This window comes from Cucumis melo, chromosome 2 (assembly GCF_025177605.1).
Source record: "Cucumis melo cultivar AY chromosome 2, USDA_Cmelo_AY_1.0, whole genome shotgun sequence".
NCBI classification, from domain to species: Eukaryota; Viridiplantae; Streptophyta; class Magnoliopsida; order Cucurbitales; family Cucurbitaceae; genus Cucumis; species Cucumis melo.
Genome location: NC_066858.1, coordinates 8,317,129 through 8,334,485, shown reverse-complemented (window position 1 = coordinate 8,334,485; position 17,357 = coordinate 8,317,129). Strand labels below are relative to the sequence as shown.

Below are 17,357 nucleotides of genomic sequence, written 5' to 3'. Positions count from 1 at the left end.
TGCATACAACTAAAAGAACTGACCAGTAAGAGAATCATATGTATGCATACAAAGACTCCATAACGCTTTTAGTTTCACAATCAATGGTTGGAGATACACATCAATTTCTCTCCTAGGAGATCTTAGGCTGGGTATTAACAACAACATGAAGAAGTTGGACTCTTTCATGCAATTTTATGGTGGTAAATTGTAAGAAATTAACACCACAGACCATATATCGTATGTGGTACTCATGTGCCTAAAGGGATTAGACCCATCAGAAGCTAATCCCAAACGAACATTTCAAGAATCTAAAGCAAACTTAGAAAATTCAGAATCAAAATGCTTCCATCCCCCGCATCTGCTGGATATTTCAACACATCCTCCATTTTTACTTGTTTATCTTTATGTTATCTCCAGATGAGCCTTCTTGGTGATACAAATGGCTTGTCATCCTTATGTCGTCTCTTATTATACGCCACTATTAAACATCATGTTATTCTCCAAACCTTTCTCCGTTTCTTCTTTGTGCTCAATCAAAGCTTGTAAATCGTGAAGCATACCAAAATTTCATTTTCTTCAGGAAATGAGTTACTACTAGTTCCTTCATAGAAGGGGTCATTGCTAGGTCCTTCATAGAAAGGGTCACTATTAGTTCCTTCATCAAATATTTGATTACCTCTATATAAGTTCACTGGCTCTCCATGATACACTCAGTCTGTGTAGGAGGGGAATATTCCACTTATTAATAGGTGTTGCTCCACATCCTCTAATAAGTCCCAATTTGAGTTTATCCGTCTCTTGCATAGACACTTAATTCGTACGTACTGATTGACATGATACTTTGCAACCTCTAAAAATTAGGACACTCCCTCTTTATACTGAACGGATAACTTATTCCTAAGTTTCATTCAACCATTGTCCATTGTTAAAGAACTATAACATAAATAGGTTTCATTAGTCATATATTCCTTATTTCATATGCTCGAACTTACTCCATGAATAAGCTACACTTCACAAGTATCCAATATCCCAACTTTCACTACATCTAAGTTTAAACTAAAAAAGCTGTTGTAACTGCAAGATAGCCAGAACAACCTAATCAAATATAATTACCTTTAATCTTTCGAAGCTACCTAACACTTCCAACTAAAGAGCTTTAGAAACTACCTAACACTTCCAACAAATTGTAAACCACTAAAGGCTACCATAATTATAACTAACACTTAATTCCAACAAACAAAGCATAGTTAGAAATAAAAAACTACAGGTTACTGTAACCGTAGGATAGCCACAACAAATCAATAAAAAATTTCAAGCATTTAATTAAACTATTTCAACAATTAAAAAATCTTTAATTTCATTAATTCAACAATTCTAATACATTTAAATATAATCTCAACTGGCCCCTTCTATAATAATCACAATTTCAATAATTTAAACTCTAACCTATTACAGATTTCAGTATTCCATTTATACATACAATTTAATTCATAAACAATTCATATACATTTTAATTCATAAACTTCCAACAATCTATACATACAATTTAATATCAATCATACAAATTTAATATAATCTATACACAAAATAACCAATATACAATTTACATACAATAATCAATATACAATCTACATTCAATAATCAATATACAATATACAATAATCTATACATACAATAATCATACATTTAATTTTTAAAAAAAGAAGTATGTTTATCGAAATGTAGATGGCGGCGTCAGACGACGATGAAAGAAGGACACTGGGTGGCGGAACACAATGGCAGCGGGTAAGGAGACAGATGGTAGCAGGCACGACAAGGAATCTTTCTCTAACTCTCTCATTCTCTCATTCTCTTTTCTTTTTCTATTCAATTCGTTCGTTTTGTGTTCTGTGAACACAGAACTCTTATTAATAGAGGTTCTCGCAATACAGCTCGAAAACGTCGAGAGAACCCCCTAATCCTGATGCCATAAGTGAAAACATCAAATTAATTGAGATCAATCCCAACGTTTCACTTATGGCATTAGAGAAAATTTCAAAGAAAATTGAAATGTTAAAGTTCTTCCGACGTGGTCAACTTTATGTCGGTCAAAGACGGACCAATCCTGACATCTTTCTGACAGCGTCGGAGAAAAGTTGAAATAATTATTTAAATTTCTTATTTTCCCCAACGTGGTCAACCCTGATGTTAGTATAGGCTGACACTATCCTGACACCATGTAGCTAGACGTCGAGAAAATCTTTAACTAAAATTATAATTTTAATTTTCTCCGATGCCATGAAAGTACACATCAAGTATGCTGCAACAATTGTCGACGTGTACTTTCACGGCATCGGGGAAAATTGAAATTATTATTTTAGTTAAAAGTTTCCTCAATGTTCACATGCATGGTGTTGGGGAACATTGTCTATTTAGCCAGTAAATGAGATTCCAGGTGTTTCTCTTAGTGTTAAATATGTCATTCTCCATAAGATTGGCATTGCTAACTGGTTTTCTTCCTTGCATGCTTCTAGTGTTTCTGTTGCTCTAGGAACTTTTTTATATCAAATATGCAATGATGTTGGAATGTTTATATATAACCATCTTTTGAGGCATGTTGGAACGTTTGGTGTGAAGATTCCTATTCCTTTGTCTCACTTCTTCTCAAGCTTACTGGTCCATCTGAATGTTGATATCTTGACTACTAATTATGCTTCTGGTCTTGACCCAACGACCTTGTCTTTAAGCTATAGGATATTTCAAGGGAGTCATGTTCCTAACTTAGAACATGATATGAGGTCCTCTTGTATGTTTGACACTGATGGTATAGATAACTCTACGAAATTGTTCTATGTTCCTCGTGATTTAGCTTCTAGAATCCTCAATACTTACAAAGCTAAATCTTAAGCTCTTTCCACATCTTCAAATCTGTTGTCTGATAGAAGATTGGAGGTTGATTCTCTTGTTCATAATCTCAAGACCCGTATTCCTTCTTCCAGTGCGGCCGATCAAGCTTAAGACTAGAATGTCTTTTCAGTTCAAAGTGGGAGAAGGGTTTTGTGAAGTTTGTGGGAAAATTTTGTTTTTTTATGGGCCTACTAGATGAGAAGTTGAAGTTTTAAGTTTGTTAGCTTTTATATTTTTGTTTTGAAGCTCTATGGAGCTTTATGGAGCTTATATGATATTTATTACTATCATTTTGCTATGTTAAAAAAAATGATGATCTTTAGACTCTGTTTAATGATTGTTTGAAGTGTTGTTTGATCTAGTTTATTGATATATGTTTGATAAGTGGTTATCTCTTGACACTTGTACTATGAGAAGCTTCTAAGAAGCATTGACTTGAACATGAAAAGAAATCTCCTCTTTTTAACAAAAAGGGGGAGTGAGTTTGTATTTTTGTCAAAAATAATTATTGAGATTCTTTTATTATTTATTGAATTTTTAAATTAAAAAAGATAAAAGATCTTCCATTATTTTAGGAATCTTTTATAAATATCTTTTTAAGATTTTATGAAAAAACATATATATTTACGAAGCTAGAGCTCGGAAAAGGTTGAGCAAGATAGATTAATTTTCTTCATCTATATTGTTCAACTAATATTTAAGATTTTAAACGTACAATGTATAAAAAGTTATGGTTAATTTAAATTAAACTAAAATAACAGATCTTAAACTATAAGCCCATCTGTGAAATTGATGGTCATTGACATGTAGGAATTATGGAGCTACTATTAGGAATCGTTCCCAAGCTCATATTTGTAACAGTATTAATGGTCCAGCAATTTCACGAATACCTTATTTTGATGCCTAGCATAACTATCTATACATACAGCCATGAAAATAGGCTCCTCCTTCGTGCAGATTAGCTAAGAACGATAGGAACATTAGCTGCACATAACAAGTTGATTTATCTGCAAACATACTCATACCCATCAACTGTAAAATATATGTCAGTGGATATCTTGTGATAGTTTTCTTATTGGTATCGTCAGCCAATCCAGAAAAGTTTTCCCCCAGTCGTGTTAAACTCAATCTAAAAACATTAATTTATTCAGTAGGTGGGGTCACACTAAGTAACACTTGGCAAATATGCAACCAATCATCATGGCTCTGATCTCTACCGAGCTTGCCATCAACAGGTAATCCCATTAAAACTTCAACATCCTGTAATGTGACTGTGTACTCTTCAGTCGACGTGTGAAATATATTCGACTCTGGTTTCCATCTCTCAACAAGTGTAGTGGTGATATGCCAATCTAACTAGATGAATCCTAATCTGGCAATGCCATAAAATCCTGTTGAAGAGTGAGTTCTGTTGAAGAGGAGCCCTTCTAAGAAGAGTCATTTTAGTTGAGTGTACATAAAAGGCATTTTGTGAAGAAGGATGCTTTTGAGGAGAGGTGACGCCAAGAGGAATACTTGCATTTAATGTTGTTGTGTTAAAGCAAAGCGATGCGATAGGACTAGCTGGCAAAGAAGAAGCATGTATGTGATGCTAGGAACTAGGCCCTTTATGTAGTAACGTGGGGCGAAATACTTACGCATAAGTGTTGTTGCAATAAAGTAGGCATTTTTCGAAAGGGTAGACAATCGTATGAATGACTAAATGACCGTCTAAGGGACAGTAAATGTTCTTTTGTTTTTCGAGGCGAAATCCAGGCGATAAAGAATTGAGCATTCCAAGAAGATAAGATTAGCGTTCTTAGGAAAATGTTTAATCACGAGTGATAGCGGGCGGCGTGTTGAACTTGGGTTGGTCGCATAGCCTGATGACTTGAAGCTTGACACGTGTAGAGCATGGAGATAACTCACTTACTTGAAAGACCACCACAAATAGAGTCGAAAAAGCTAGAAAAGAGTATAAGGTGATAAATATTCTGATAAATTGTTGAGAGAAAGTGCCAAGTGTTAGAAACGTCGGTTGAGGGAGTCACTAGGCGAGAAGAAGAAGTCGATAGCAAAATAGGGGAAAGAAAGTTGAGGCTAAGTAGTTTTTTGAGTGATCCTTCTTATTTGCTAATTGTGATGATTGTATGATATATTGCGATTGTATGATGTGTGGTCTTGCATGATCTGTGGCTAGACGCTGGTGGAAATTCCAGGTTTAACAAAAGACGCTGGTGAAAGAGAATCCTATGTCTAGGTGGGTAAATACTGGTGAAAGTGAATCTTAGGTCTGAGTAAAAAATAATTTTGTTCTTAATGGCTGGATGCAGGTGAAAGTTAATCCTAGGTCTAGGCGAAGAGAATGTAACGCAGGACTCTGGTGAATGTGAATTCCAGGTCTAGGTGATGGGACATAGGTGAAGTGAATCTCATGTCTAATTAAGGAACGATTATTACGAGATACTGGTAGAAATCCCAAGTCTACCGCGAGATGCTGGTGAAGTGAATCCCAGGTCCAGGCAATTAGATGTGGATGGGGAAATCCCAGGTCCCGGTGATTAGTGGTGAGAGTCTTAATAAATGAAACGCGTGGAATTTGTTGTCATTGTTTTGATTATAGATTAATGCGATGAGAAATTGTGTTTATGAAATGAAGACTAATGACATTCAAAATGTTGCATTCCCCAATCACATAAGCTTAATTTGTTTCTCTAAATCAATAATTAGTTCTAATTATTTTGTAATTTTTAATACAAGTACCTTAAAAAACTGATCCCAACCTAACTCTGATAATTACAAAGACATGTGCATGACACGTATAATGTGTAACTTTAGATTATAGTAAATATTGCATGTATATGTTTTGGTTGTGATAAATTTAAAGGTACGAAATTCTAAATGGAATAGAATTAGATGTATATGGAAAGAAGTTAGAATATATAGATTAAAATATAAGAATTTAAATGTAAGACTTGCATATATCAAAAAATTATTTCTTTATAAACAATATTTTTTTGTATAATTTGAAGGTAACTTATTATCACTTATGGGCTTGATCAAAACTTTTGTTGTCTTCATTGAAATTCCTCCCGAAAGTGCAACATAAAGTTGTCCATGAGAAAACACAATTTTTAGGAAGATATATTCCAATATTAGGAATTGTTTTTCCTTGTGCTTTGTTAATTGTCATTGCAAGGAATAAATGAATGGAGAATTGTTATCACTTGAACTTGAATGGATATTCATTGTCATTTGGTGGGCTTAATGGTCTTCGTGAAAGAAAAATTTGTTTTCCTGTGTGATCACCCATTGCTATTTCAACATGTATTATATTTTTGCTAAATGATTGAAATACCAATATTGTCTCATTACACAATCTATTAGATGGATTCAAATTTCTCAGTAACAATGTTGGTAGAAAAAAATTAATGAGGCCTTTTATATAGTAGAAAAAAATGTTACAAAAACTTTTCAACTTTCATGTTTTTAAAGTTGTATTGTTGATTAGAATTAATAAGATATTTAATTTGAAACTAATTTCTAAAATGTAAATGAAAAACTATTTCCATTCCAACTCTTCACATTTCCACTAAACTTAAGTATAATTAATTAAAAAAGCAGTGGGTAAATAAAAAACCATTTGCATTCAACTTTATAATTAACTTAAAAGGTAGTGAGAGAGGGTGTGCCTTTTATAATTATATATATTACAAAAAAAATAAAATTAAAAATAAATTTACCATAAAACCAATGAGTGATTTGGAACATAGAACTAAACTCAAAGGTATAATGGAAAGAAAAAAGTTTGTCTACATTGAGACTTTTATATATACTATAGATTATTTACATAAATCTTGTCAATCCAAGATGAAAAAAATTGTGAGATAATCAAATAATCTTTTAGTTAATTCTAAAGTAAATAACTGTTGTAATAGTTAGAGGGACAATAAAAGAGAATAACAAAAGAAACTTTGGTAACTTAATTCGGCCAATGTTGCCTATATCTAGGGAGCTGCTCACAGCCCTGATGAGTAATATTATTATGATTTCAACTTAGTCAATATACATCGATACAACAAATGACCTCTGTTCTACTATATGACTATTTTAACATGCTTATTAGCTTCAGACTCCAGGCTCCCCCTAAATGTATGAGTGAATCTACTTGACGATGTCTTCATACTCTCCTAAGTTTAAGGTGACCACTTTGATCACAACTTCATCTTTCTCATTACTCATCATAAGAATCATCACAGATCAACACGTCACGATCATAGATAGATAATCGCACTACCTTCTTCACACTAACTTCTTTCACTCATAGTTATTGTAATACAAATTCGACTACTAGCTCCAAAAGCTTTCTTTGTTCGTCAGTCGTACCAAAACCCGCAAGTTCCATAGTGTATATATATTTCCTTAAGGATAATCTAAAAAAGATACCAATATAAGATTCCTAAAATAAAGGAGGATCTTTTATCTTTTTGGAATTAAATAACTTATTAATAAAAGATAATCTCATAAAATCTTTTTGACAAAATCCCAAAAAAATCCTCCTTTTGTAAAAAAGAGGAGATTTCTTTTCAAGTTCTAGTCAATGCATCTCAGAGACTTCTCATAAAGCAACAATCAGCAGATCACCATATTTAACTACATAACAACACAACAGATCAACACAATCATCATTTCATTTCTCTACCTTGTAGCCAATATTCAAAACATCTTAACTGCACAGTTTCAATAGAAACAACAACATAAATAGCTTTAGGATATTGGCTTGCAACAAACTTCAAAAGAACATCTGAATTGCACTTGTTCAACAGAAACAACAATATAAACAACTTCAAGATATTAGCCTACAATAGACTTCAAAACAACATCTAAACTGCACGACTTCAACAGAGACAACAACATAAACAACTTTAGGATATTGGCTTTCTACAACTACTTCTGCCCCTATCTTCACAACTTCTCCCCCTTTGAATAAAAAAGAAATACTACTCCTAATCTGAAGCACCAGTACTAGAGGAGGGAATAAAGTGTCTTCAAGTGACGAACAAGCAAATCAACCTCCAATCTTCTATCAGACAACAAATTTATAGATGTAGAAAGAGCTTGAGACTCAGCTGTAAGCATATTAATTATTCTAAAGGCTAAGTCACGATGAACAAAGAACCCTTCTGCAGTCTCATCTACATCATCAGTATCAAACATATGGGGTTCCTAGAAGGTCTCATATGATGTTCTATATTAGGAACATGACTTCTTTGAAATAGCCTATAGCTTAATGACAATGTCTTTGGGTCAGGACCAGGAGCATAATTTGAAGTTAGAATATCAGCATTCAGATGAACCAGAAGACTTGAGAAGAAATGAGGCAGAAGGATAATGCTTTCAAATTGATTGTTTAGTAATACCCACACCATACCATGCACAACACTTTGATACATAACCACTCTATCAAATCTTCGAGATCTTTAAAAGATATAGATAAAAGAATCCTATTTATGAGGAAGATCTTAATCTTTTAAAACAAATATCATTTTAACCTTTTTTAAAAATAATCTTTAAATAGTAAAAAGAATCTCATTAATTCTTTTTGACAAAATCTCAACTAACTTTCCCTTTTTGTCAAAAAGAGAAGAATTCTTTTTATATGTTCAACCAGATGCCCCATAATAAAATATAATCAATAGAAAGCCAAAGAATAGATATAAAACCATCTTAAAATGCAGAGACTTGTAGAAGCATATATCAACAAGAACTCAACAAACGCCATCAAACCGACAATAATCAAAACTGAAGCCATTTGCAGAAGTCAAAACATACATCACCAGAAACATCGTCACTAGAAGAATCAAAACATAGGGCACATCACAGAGACAAAATATACTACTCTTTTGATCCAAAACAAAATAAGCACATCTACCACAAACTTCTTAATCCATCAAAAACAAAATTTTAGCTTCTCCTTTAAATGGCCCATCAAAAACAACTTTTTATACAAACTCTTCTCCCCCATAAAAGAATGTCTACTTTGAGACTAATCAGCTGCACTGGAAGCATGCAACAAAGGAAACTAGTTTGTAAAGTCAATCTTATGGAGTATGACATATTTAACACTAAGGGATATAACAGAAAATCTCATTCTCCAGCCAAACTGACAATGTTCCTTGAGATAAGACAGAAGCCAATTCATCATTAGATAGATGGAAAGACTTAAAGCTTGCCACCATAGTGATTTCTAGAAATCCATGATACTTAAACATGAGTGATGTTCATTTGATACATTCACTTCATCAACAATGTGTCTGATATTCTTTAGATAAATGATATGAATGATTATTCTTAGACAACCAGTGATAGCAGTTATCAATCTGTCTGATGCCATTCATAAAAACATTTTTGTTAATATCAGTTATAATGCATTCTTCCTTGCTAAAATTAATAGTATAGCCTTGATCACATAGTTGACTAACACTAATCAGATTAGCCTTGAGCCCTTTAATATACCTAACATCTTTCAGACATGACAAATCTTGTTTTACAATATTTCCTTTTGCTACAATTTTGTCTTTTGCACCATCCCCAAACATAACATGTTCAGATGAACATTTTGTTAACTCAAGGAAGAAAGATCGATTCCCTGTCATATGTCTAGTACACCCACTATTAAAATATCAAGCATCTGTTGAGGACTGGATCGTTGTAAAAGAAATATTACATTTTTTCGAATTCTTGACTCTCCATTCCTTATAACTTCTCTTGCCACTTTGAGTAAATGAGTTTAGTTGGTGCTTCTTTAAGTGATAAGTAGCTTTCTGATATTGAAATTTATACCTTTGTAAGGCATAACAAAAAGGACGAATATGACCTTTTTTACCACAGTAATGGCACACCCAGTTATTTGTTTTTGAGGAAGAGCTAACAACTTTTGTTTCAACTGATTGATAAAACTTAATGCTCACAGTAGCAGGAACAAATCTTATCCCATTTGCTTAAGACCACATCTATTTGAACTAGATTGTCCTAAATTCAGTATTTGATCTAGATTTTCAATTCCTGAATTTAACATTTTGACTGATTTCATAGTTTGATCATACTCAGTATGGATCTCCCTCAATTTTTGTTTTAAAGAAGATAAAACTGATAATAACCGTTCATTTTCTTCCATAAGATTCTGTATTTTTTTCTTTCTGCAGTGCTCTAGCTTCTGAATCTTCTTTCCATTTAATCTTCAATTGTTCAAAGGATAGGTTGTCTTTATTCTCTTCTTCAGAATCTTCAACTTCATCTTTAGATAAAATACTAATAAAGGCTTTAGTACATTCACCTTCTTCATTACTTTCGTCTAGATCATCATCAGATAATGTAACGCTAAAAATTTTCTTTGGTCTTCTCATAAAATTAGGGCATTCAACTTCGTAATGACCATACCCTTCACATTCTCTACACTTTAAAGATATGCCTATTTTGACATTTAGGTTTATCAAAATGCTTTCTTCTAAAGTTGCTCTGATATATGCTGTTGGAGCCATAATTTGTGCCATCTAAAACTGAAAGACGAGTTGTAGTGGAAGGAACTTCCTTGATTATTTTCATTGTTGACCTACATTCCTTGATCGATGCCATTGAAGACTCAATAAACTAGCGTCAACCCGCTTTGATACCAATTGAAAAAAATTGTGAGATAATCAAATAAACCTTTAGTTAATACTAAAGTAAATAACTGTTGTAATAACTAGAGGAACAACAAAAGAGAATAATACAAGGAACTTTGGTAACCCAGTTCGGCCAATGGTGCCTACATTTGGGGAGCTGCGCATAGCTCTGATAAGTAATATTATTATGATTCACACTTAGTCAATATACATCGATACAATACATGATCTATGTTCAACTATGTGACTATTTTAACATGCTTATTAGCTTTAGACTCTAGGCTCCCCTGAATGTATGAGTGAATCTATTTAACAACGTTTTCATACTCCCCTTGAGTTTAAGGTGACCACTTTGATCACAGCTTCATTTTTCTCATACTCATCATAAGAATCATCACAGATCAACACGTTGAGACCATTGATAGATAATCGCACTACCTTCTTTCGCTCATAGTTATTGCAATGCAGATTCAACTAATAGCTCCAAAAGCTTTCTTCGTTCGTAAGTCGTACTAGAACCCACAAGTTTTGTAGTGTATATATATAGTTCCTCAAGGATAACCTTAAAAAGATACTAGTATAAAATTCCTAAAATAAAGAAGGATCTTTTATCTTTTTGGAATTAAATAACTCATTAATAAAAGATAATCTCATAAAATATTTTTGACAAAATCCCAATACAAGACAACGAAACTACACAAAAAGTAGATAAACATGAGAATATGATATATTTTTTACTATATATATATATATATACATTTCATAGAGTTTTGGTTAGAAGAATATATACATCGTTCATATTTATTTTTTACAAACAACTAAAATCTACGAATATAATATAAGAACTATTCAAAATATAATTTATGTAGATAATTTAGAAAAAAATAAGGAATTAACAAATATAAATAATTTACCATAAATGCTTCAATTTGTTGAGAGAAGAACATTGATTGAAGGAAGAAAAATTTGGGAAAATCTCTTTTAAGATTTTGATGAAAAAATGACAAGTGGATGGAAGGAAAATGTGAAGGAAAATGTGAAGGGAAATCGGAGATCAAGGAAAATAAAAGAGAGAGTCGAGAGGTAGTGTGAAGAAGAAGGGTGGCGAGGTTGAGAATTGAAGAAGAAGCCGAGAGGTTTGTGTGTGGATGGACAGAGAGGTTCATAATTGAAGAAGGAGCTGTAGTGTTAAGGGATGAAAATGGAAGAAGGACTTAGCCTTCCTTAAATTTTGCCTCTGGTTTTGAAAAGTCTACCATTGTGAAAGTCTCCATCCCATGCTTGAAGCTTTATATTTTCCACACCTGAAGCTTTGTTTCCACTCCTAAAGCTTTGTAGCAAAACCTTTGCATGCATGCCTCAGGGTGGAAGTTTGACTGCAGGTTAAGTATTGAATAATCAACCTGCTTTTCTTCTTCTTCTTCTTTTTTCTTTTTATTAGGTTGAGCGTTCATGGCACGACCTATGTGTATTTATATATCTTTTAATAACTTAAAGCGGGTTTTCTACAACATTTTCCCAAATAGTTACAAAATTGCATTATTTTCTTAATAAGTTTTAGCAACAACATTATTAAATAAATACCGTCTAGAATACTAAGTCTACCAAAGTCAATGCCTTAAACAACATTAGATGATTAAATGAGGTAATGGGTGGAAGAGTTGATATTTGGGGGCACAAAGTGATTGGTTCTCACATGGGCTCTTGTAAGAAGATTATTTTTATTTATTACGAGATTTAGTTACAAAATAATCTTATATCAAATAAAGTCATTCAATGAAAATGAATCATTGACAGACAAGACGACGAAATATTTTATCACTTGTTGGCATTTATTTAAACATGTTTCAACGAAGCAAGCGGCAACCAACTTTCTCCCCATTTTCTTCCTCAAACCTCCATCAATGGCTTCCTTCTCCAGAATCCTCTCCCCATTTTCACTATTTCTTCTGATTCTTGTCATCTCCACTCAAACCCACCTCTCCTTTTCAGCAAGGGATCTTCTCCTCAAGTCATCTGATATCCACGATCTTCTTCCCCTTTACGGTTTTCCAGTCGGTCTCTTACCCAGCAATGTCAAGTCCTACACTCTCTCAGACGATGGTAGCTTCGTAATCGAACTCGAAAGCGCTTGCTATGTCCAGTTCGCTGATCTGGTCTATTACGGAAAGACGATCAAGGGGAAATTGAGCTATGGGTCATTGAGCGATGTTTCTGGGATTCAAGTCAAGAAGTTGTTCGCCTGGCTTCCTATTACTGGAATGAGGGTTACTTCAGACTCTAAATCCATCGAGTTTCAGGTTGGGTTCTTGTCTGAGGCTTTGCCGTTCAGCATGTTTGAGTCCATTCCTACATGCAGAAAGAAAGCTTGCCTAGAAGGGAAAACAGAGGCAGTGTGAGGTAGTTTTGATCTCATCTTCTTGAAATTTTCTGTTTTGGAGTCTGATTATTTTCTTGTTCTGTTTTAGATGCAGACTCTTGATATTGACTTTCCAGTTTGATTTCTGTTTATAAGTCTGTTTGTGATTCATGGATCTGAAATATGAAATAGTGACAGTCAGCAGTATGCTTGTTATGAGATTTGGGTCTTTGATGTGATTTGAGTTGTGGTTGACTAAAATCAGTCCTATGATCGATGAGAATGTCCCATCCAATGATGTCACCAAAAGCTTCTCCAAATAGTTATGTGCAAGGATCAAACTATCAATATTGATATCTATATCTAAATTATCAAAATCAAATTATCGATATTGATTTTATGAATTTATTAACGATGATCATTTCTGTTAGTAAATAAAAAGAACTATTAAGATTATTTAAATTAATAATTAAGTTGTTTTTACTTCTAAAACTAATAGATGAATCAATGGTATTCTTTTTCATACAAGTATTTAGAAAAGATGTTAGATATGTCCATGAATGGTTATTGAATCTTTAATCTGTATGTCAAACTCTACAATTTTCGAAATCAATATATATATCAATGTATTTCAATGGATAAAGCTATGGTGACTGAAAGGGAGAATTGTTTTTTCACCAAGAAATTATATGTGGGCTTCTGTTCTTTTTGGATGGAAATGAAATTGTGAGCTTATCCAAATGAGTTGTTTTGTTTCTGAGATGTTAGACAATATGAAATTTCTCCACTAGATCCAATGGGATGCCAACTTTTTCATAGTGAACTATTGGATCTGCTGGAATTTGTAAAGGAGTTGATTGAGGATGATTGTCTTTTGTAATTTTGTAAATTGAATTTCATTGTTAATTTCAGTTCCTAGTCAGAGATCAGACGAGGTAGTTTTTAATCAAGAAGTTAAGTGAATGCTTATTGCTTCAATAGATAACTTTTCAGTTTTAGAAATTTCACTTCTTGTGATCTCTAAATTCGTTAATGCTTATTGCTTATTACTTCAGTATGTTGTTTTTTCACTTTCCGATGGCTTTTTAAAATAACAGTTTATTGGCAAGCAAACTTAATCTTTAAAAACAGAAAATAAAGTAAAGGCTTAACCAAGCTCAGAATTGGACTCTGACAATATTTATCTAGAAGCAAACTCCTGATTTCACAATGTCTCATTCATCAAGTGAGTGATGGAATTAGAACAACCCTAACCATTGGATATGAAGTAAGTGATTCAGCTATAGAGTAGATGGGACTCTGCTGAGATTGCAATCTGATCAGTTGGAATGATTAGGACATTTAAAATAAATAAAAAAAAAAAAAGAACAGATTAAGTGTAAATCATGGACAATTAGTTTTCTTATCTCTTTTCTTTCTTTCTCATCCAAAGTAACTTGTTTTTAAGAAGGGTGCTTTTATAGAATTATTGGATACCTGTTTATCGGCTACCTTTCCATCCCTTCAGTTTTGCTGCTAGAGAAAACTGTTCTATTTCTGTCATCTCATTCTAAACTTCCTCATTAACCAGACTCCTTGAGTTAAAAATGAAAGGGATAAGTTCTTGGAAGGTTACTACCATAGACATGGCTTATACAGTTTACTTATATGGTGTTTGTTTCTAACTTGTCTTTTGTTAGAAGATATAGTACTACAGATTTGAGGAATATTGGGGAATATGAACTCTTTTTAATGTTGATTCAACACCTCTAAAATGGTTTAAATCTTCTTTTATTCCTCAAACTTTTTATGTTTACTCTATATTTTAGTCCCTAAACATAGTTTATAAGGCCATTTGATTCCTTGTCCTTACTTTTGGATAAATTGTTTAAGAAATCACTAGCATTATACTTAGCTAATCTATGGATATTTGTAGCAGACAAGTACTTGAAGCAATATATAGTAGGTTAGGTTTTGAGTTTTTAAAAGATTTCTAATTTTGTTGATGACTGGTGAAAAATGAATGTGAAATACAAGATTATGGACTGAACAAAATGTTTTGAGGTTTAAGGAGTAAAATAGGCTATTTGGAAGATTCTATTTGAAGGTTAGAGACGAAGGTCACCTTTTGAGATATAAAGAAGCTCCTCCTATATTTTTCGGTCCTTCATTATTAGAAGGTTGTTAATTTTGTTTCTTTGATTGTTTAGCAAGATAGCTTTAATTTTCTTTCTAGATATTGTTGTCTTTTCATGTATTCATTTAACTGTCTATAATAACCGTCCTCAAATATACTTGGTACTGTCTTAGACTATAATCATCATTTTGTCGTTCACATAAAAAATTCTTCTTTTCTAGGAAAAAAAAAGATAATTTTTAGTTTTTCGACTTTGAAAAGAGTATTAAATAAGTTCAGGAGCTGATATTACTATGTTTGTCCCTTGCAGGTGGAAATAATAGCTTTCCAAAACGCTTATCCTTTTCATTGGGTGAGAGAAGCATGTTGGTCTTTGCAAGAAGAATAATGTAATCTTTGTTTTTATGTCATGAACCTACGGTGTTCATTTTTAATCTTTTTCCTACATGTTCATCTATATTTATATCTATATCATAAATATTCTCACATGTTTACCTAATGTTTTCTTTCAATAATATTATCTTTTTACGATAAGTAATCCATAACCTAGTGTGGCTGGGAGACGAGGAAGTGTGTCGAAAAATTGAAAATTAAGCTGTGTATATGTCAAATGTTGGTCCCGATGATCTGTTTATTAAGGTCTCCCTTTCTTCTTTTCATTCTTGTTTCTTTGTTTTTGTTTTGAAATTAACGACATGAAAAAAAAAAATCATATACATGTGTTAGCCACGTTAATGGATAGAGAGATAAATAATTCATTGTTTGAGAATAATTAGAAAGGAGAGTTATTTCATAAACAACCTTAGCAATTAAAAATGGTGCCTTTTCAATGGAGTTCTATAGCACTTTTTTTTTTTATTTTTTTATTCTAGGGTTAAAATGTACATAATAATACATGCTTGGTCTTTCAAAATCTTATATTACAAATCAAGACATTCTAACAAATCTTTATCTTGATAATCTTATATTACAAATCAAGACATTCTAACAAATCTTTATCTTGATGAGAGTTCTCTCGCAAATAATAAATTTATCAGATAAATGTATTCAGACATTCGTGGGACCCTACCAATGTTGATATTTGTCATGTTGAACTTAATTGGTGAACATTTTCAACATTATCAATTGGTAACATCTTATTTGTCATTTGTAAATATTTTTTAAAAACTACTCTTTTTTTCTTTCAAAATATTAATTTTGGTTCTTAAAAACATATGTAAAATATGGATTACAGTGGGAAAAATTGGTGGAAGAAATGTTTATAGACTTAATTTCTAAAAACTAATAACTAAGGTCATGCCTTATTCGATATCTATTTCCACATCATGTCATACAATTCTTTGCATCTTTTTTAAGTACAATGGTTAAATTCTTAGCTAAATTTTACAAATAAAATCAAATTTAAAAGCAACTTTCTTAATTTTTAAAATTTGGATTGCTTTTTTAAACCATTAATGATAAGAAGTGGATACAAGGAAGAAAGTTGGAGGTTAAAACAGTATCTATAGACTTAATTTTAAAAAACAAGAACAAAAGTCGAAATTGTTGGAGATTCGATTAGTTGGCTTTATAATTTTCAATCCCTTGGTTTCTACGGTTGTCTCAAATAAAGCCTAACATCCATTTTTGACATTAGAGATTTTTCCTACATAATATTTTCTTTATCTAGAAATATTTGGCTGTAATATTTTTGTCTAATATTATTTTCACTTTTTGAAGTGCCACCTTTCTATTCCAAATGAAGTTTATTTCGTTTATAGGATTCCTTTATTTAAGGAGAATTATGAAGACTTTTAGGGTTTTCACATTTGATTATTGAGCATGACAAGTTACTATACTACGACCGATTTTTTCTACATTACGTTCTTTTCATTTCTCACTATACCCTAATATGCATGTTCTTCATTTGTTGAGTGCAATACGTTGAAGATCATCACGATTTAGAGAGAGCCTAAGCAAGACAATTACACTACCTAAGGCAGTTCTAGGGGTCCCTAAGACTTAATTTCAGGGAAGGGTTTATGTATCTTGGGGAATTCTAATTTTCCTCGGTGAAGGGAGTTCAATGATGTGAGGAAAGATAACAAAATGGGAGGAGTCACACACACTAGCTATCAAAGTCGAAGTGGACGCCACTAGTATTATCACTCTTAAAGATAACCTAAGTACATGAAAGGTTAGAGGATATAACGCTTAAGAGAAACCTAAGTACAATTGAGAAGGAGTTTGTTAGAACACCAAAAGTGCTTTCTACTAACTTTGACTACGTTTGCCCAAAAGATAAGAGAACAATGCACAACCCGTTCACTAGCAAACCACGATCCTTCACAAAAGGTTTCACACAAAAATAAAATAACACACACACAACTAT

The 17,357-nt window shown here is 32.6% G+C and overlaps 1 protein-coding gene across 1 annotated transcript; it reads left to right on the top strand.

Annotated features, from left to right (window-relative positions):
* The first annotated feature begins 12,272 nt into the window (after positions 1–12,272).
* On the top strand, positions 12,273–15,520 carry LOC103491951 (uncharacterized). The gene is made up of 2 exons (XM_008452077.3): positions 12,273–12,911; positions 15,297–15,520. The coding sequence occupies exon 1, from the start codon at positions 12,416–12,418 to the stop codon at positions 12,908–12,910; it is 495 nt and encodes a 164-aa protein (XP_008450299.2). The 5' UTR covers positions 12,273–12,415; the 3' UTR covers position 12,911; positions 15,297–15,520.
* Positions 15,521–17,357: the final 1,837 nt, after the last annotated feature.

What these genes read in the sequence shown, in the direction of transcription:
- LOC103491951 (XM_008452077.3), top strand. Translation starts at nt 12,416, where the DNA reads ATGGCTTCCTTCTCCAGAATCCTCTCCCCATTTTCACTATTTCTTCTG.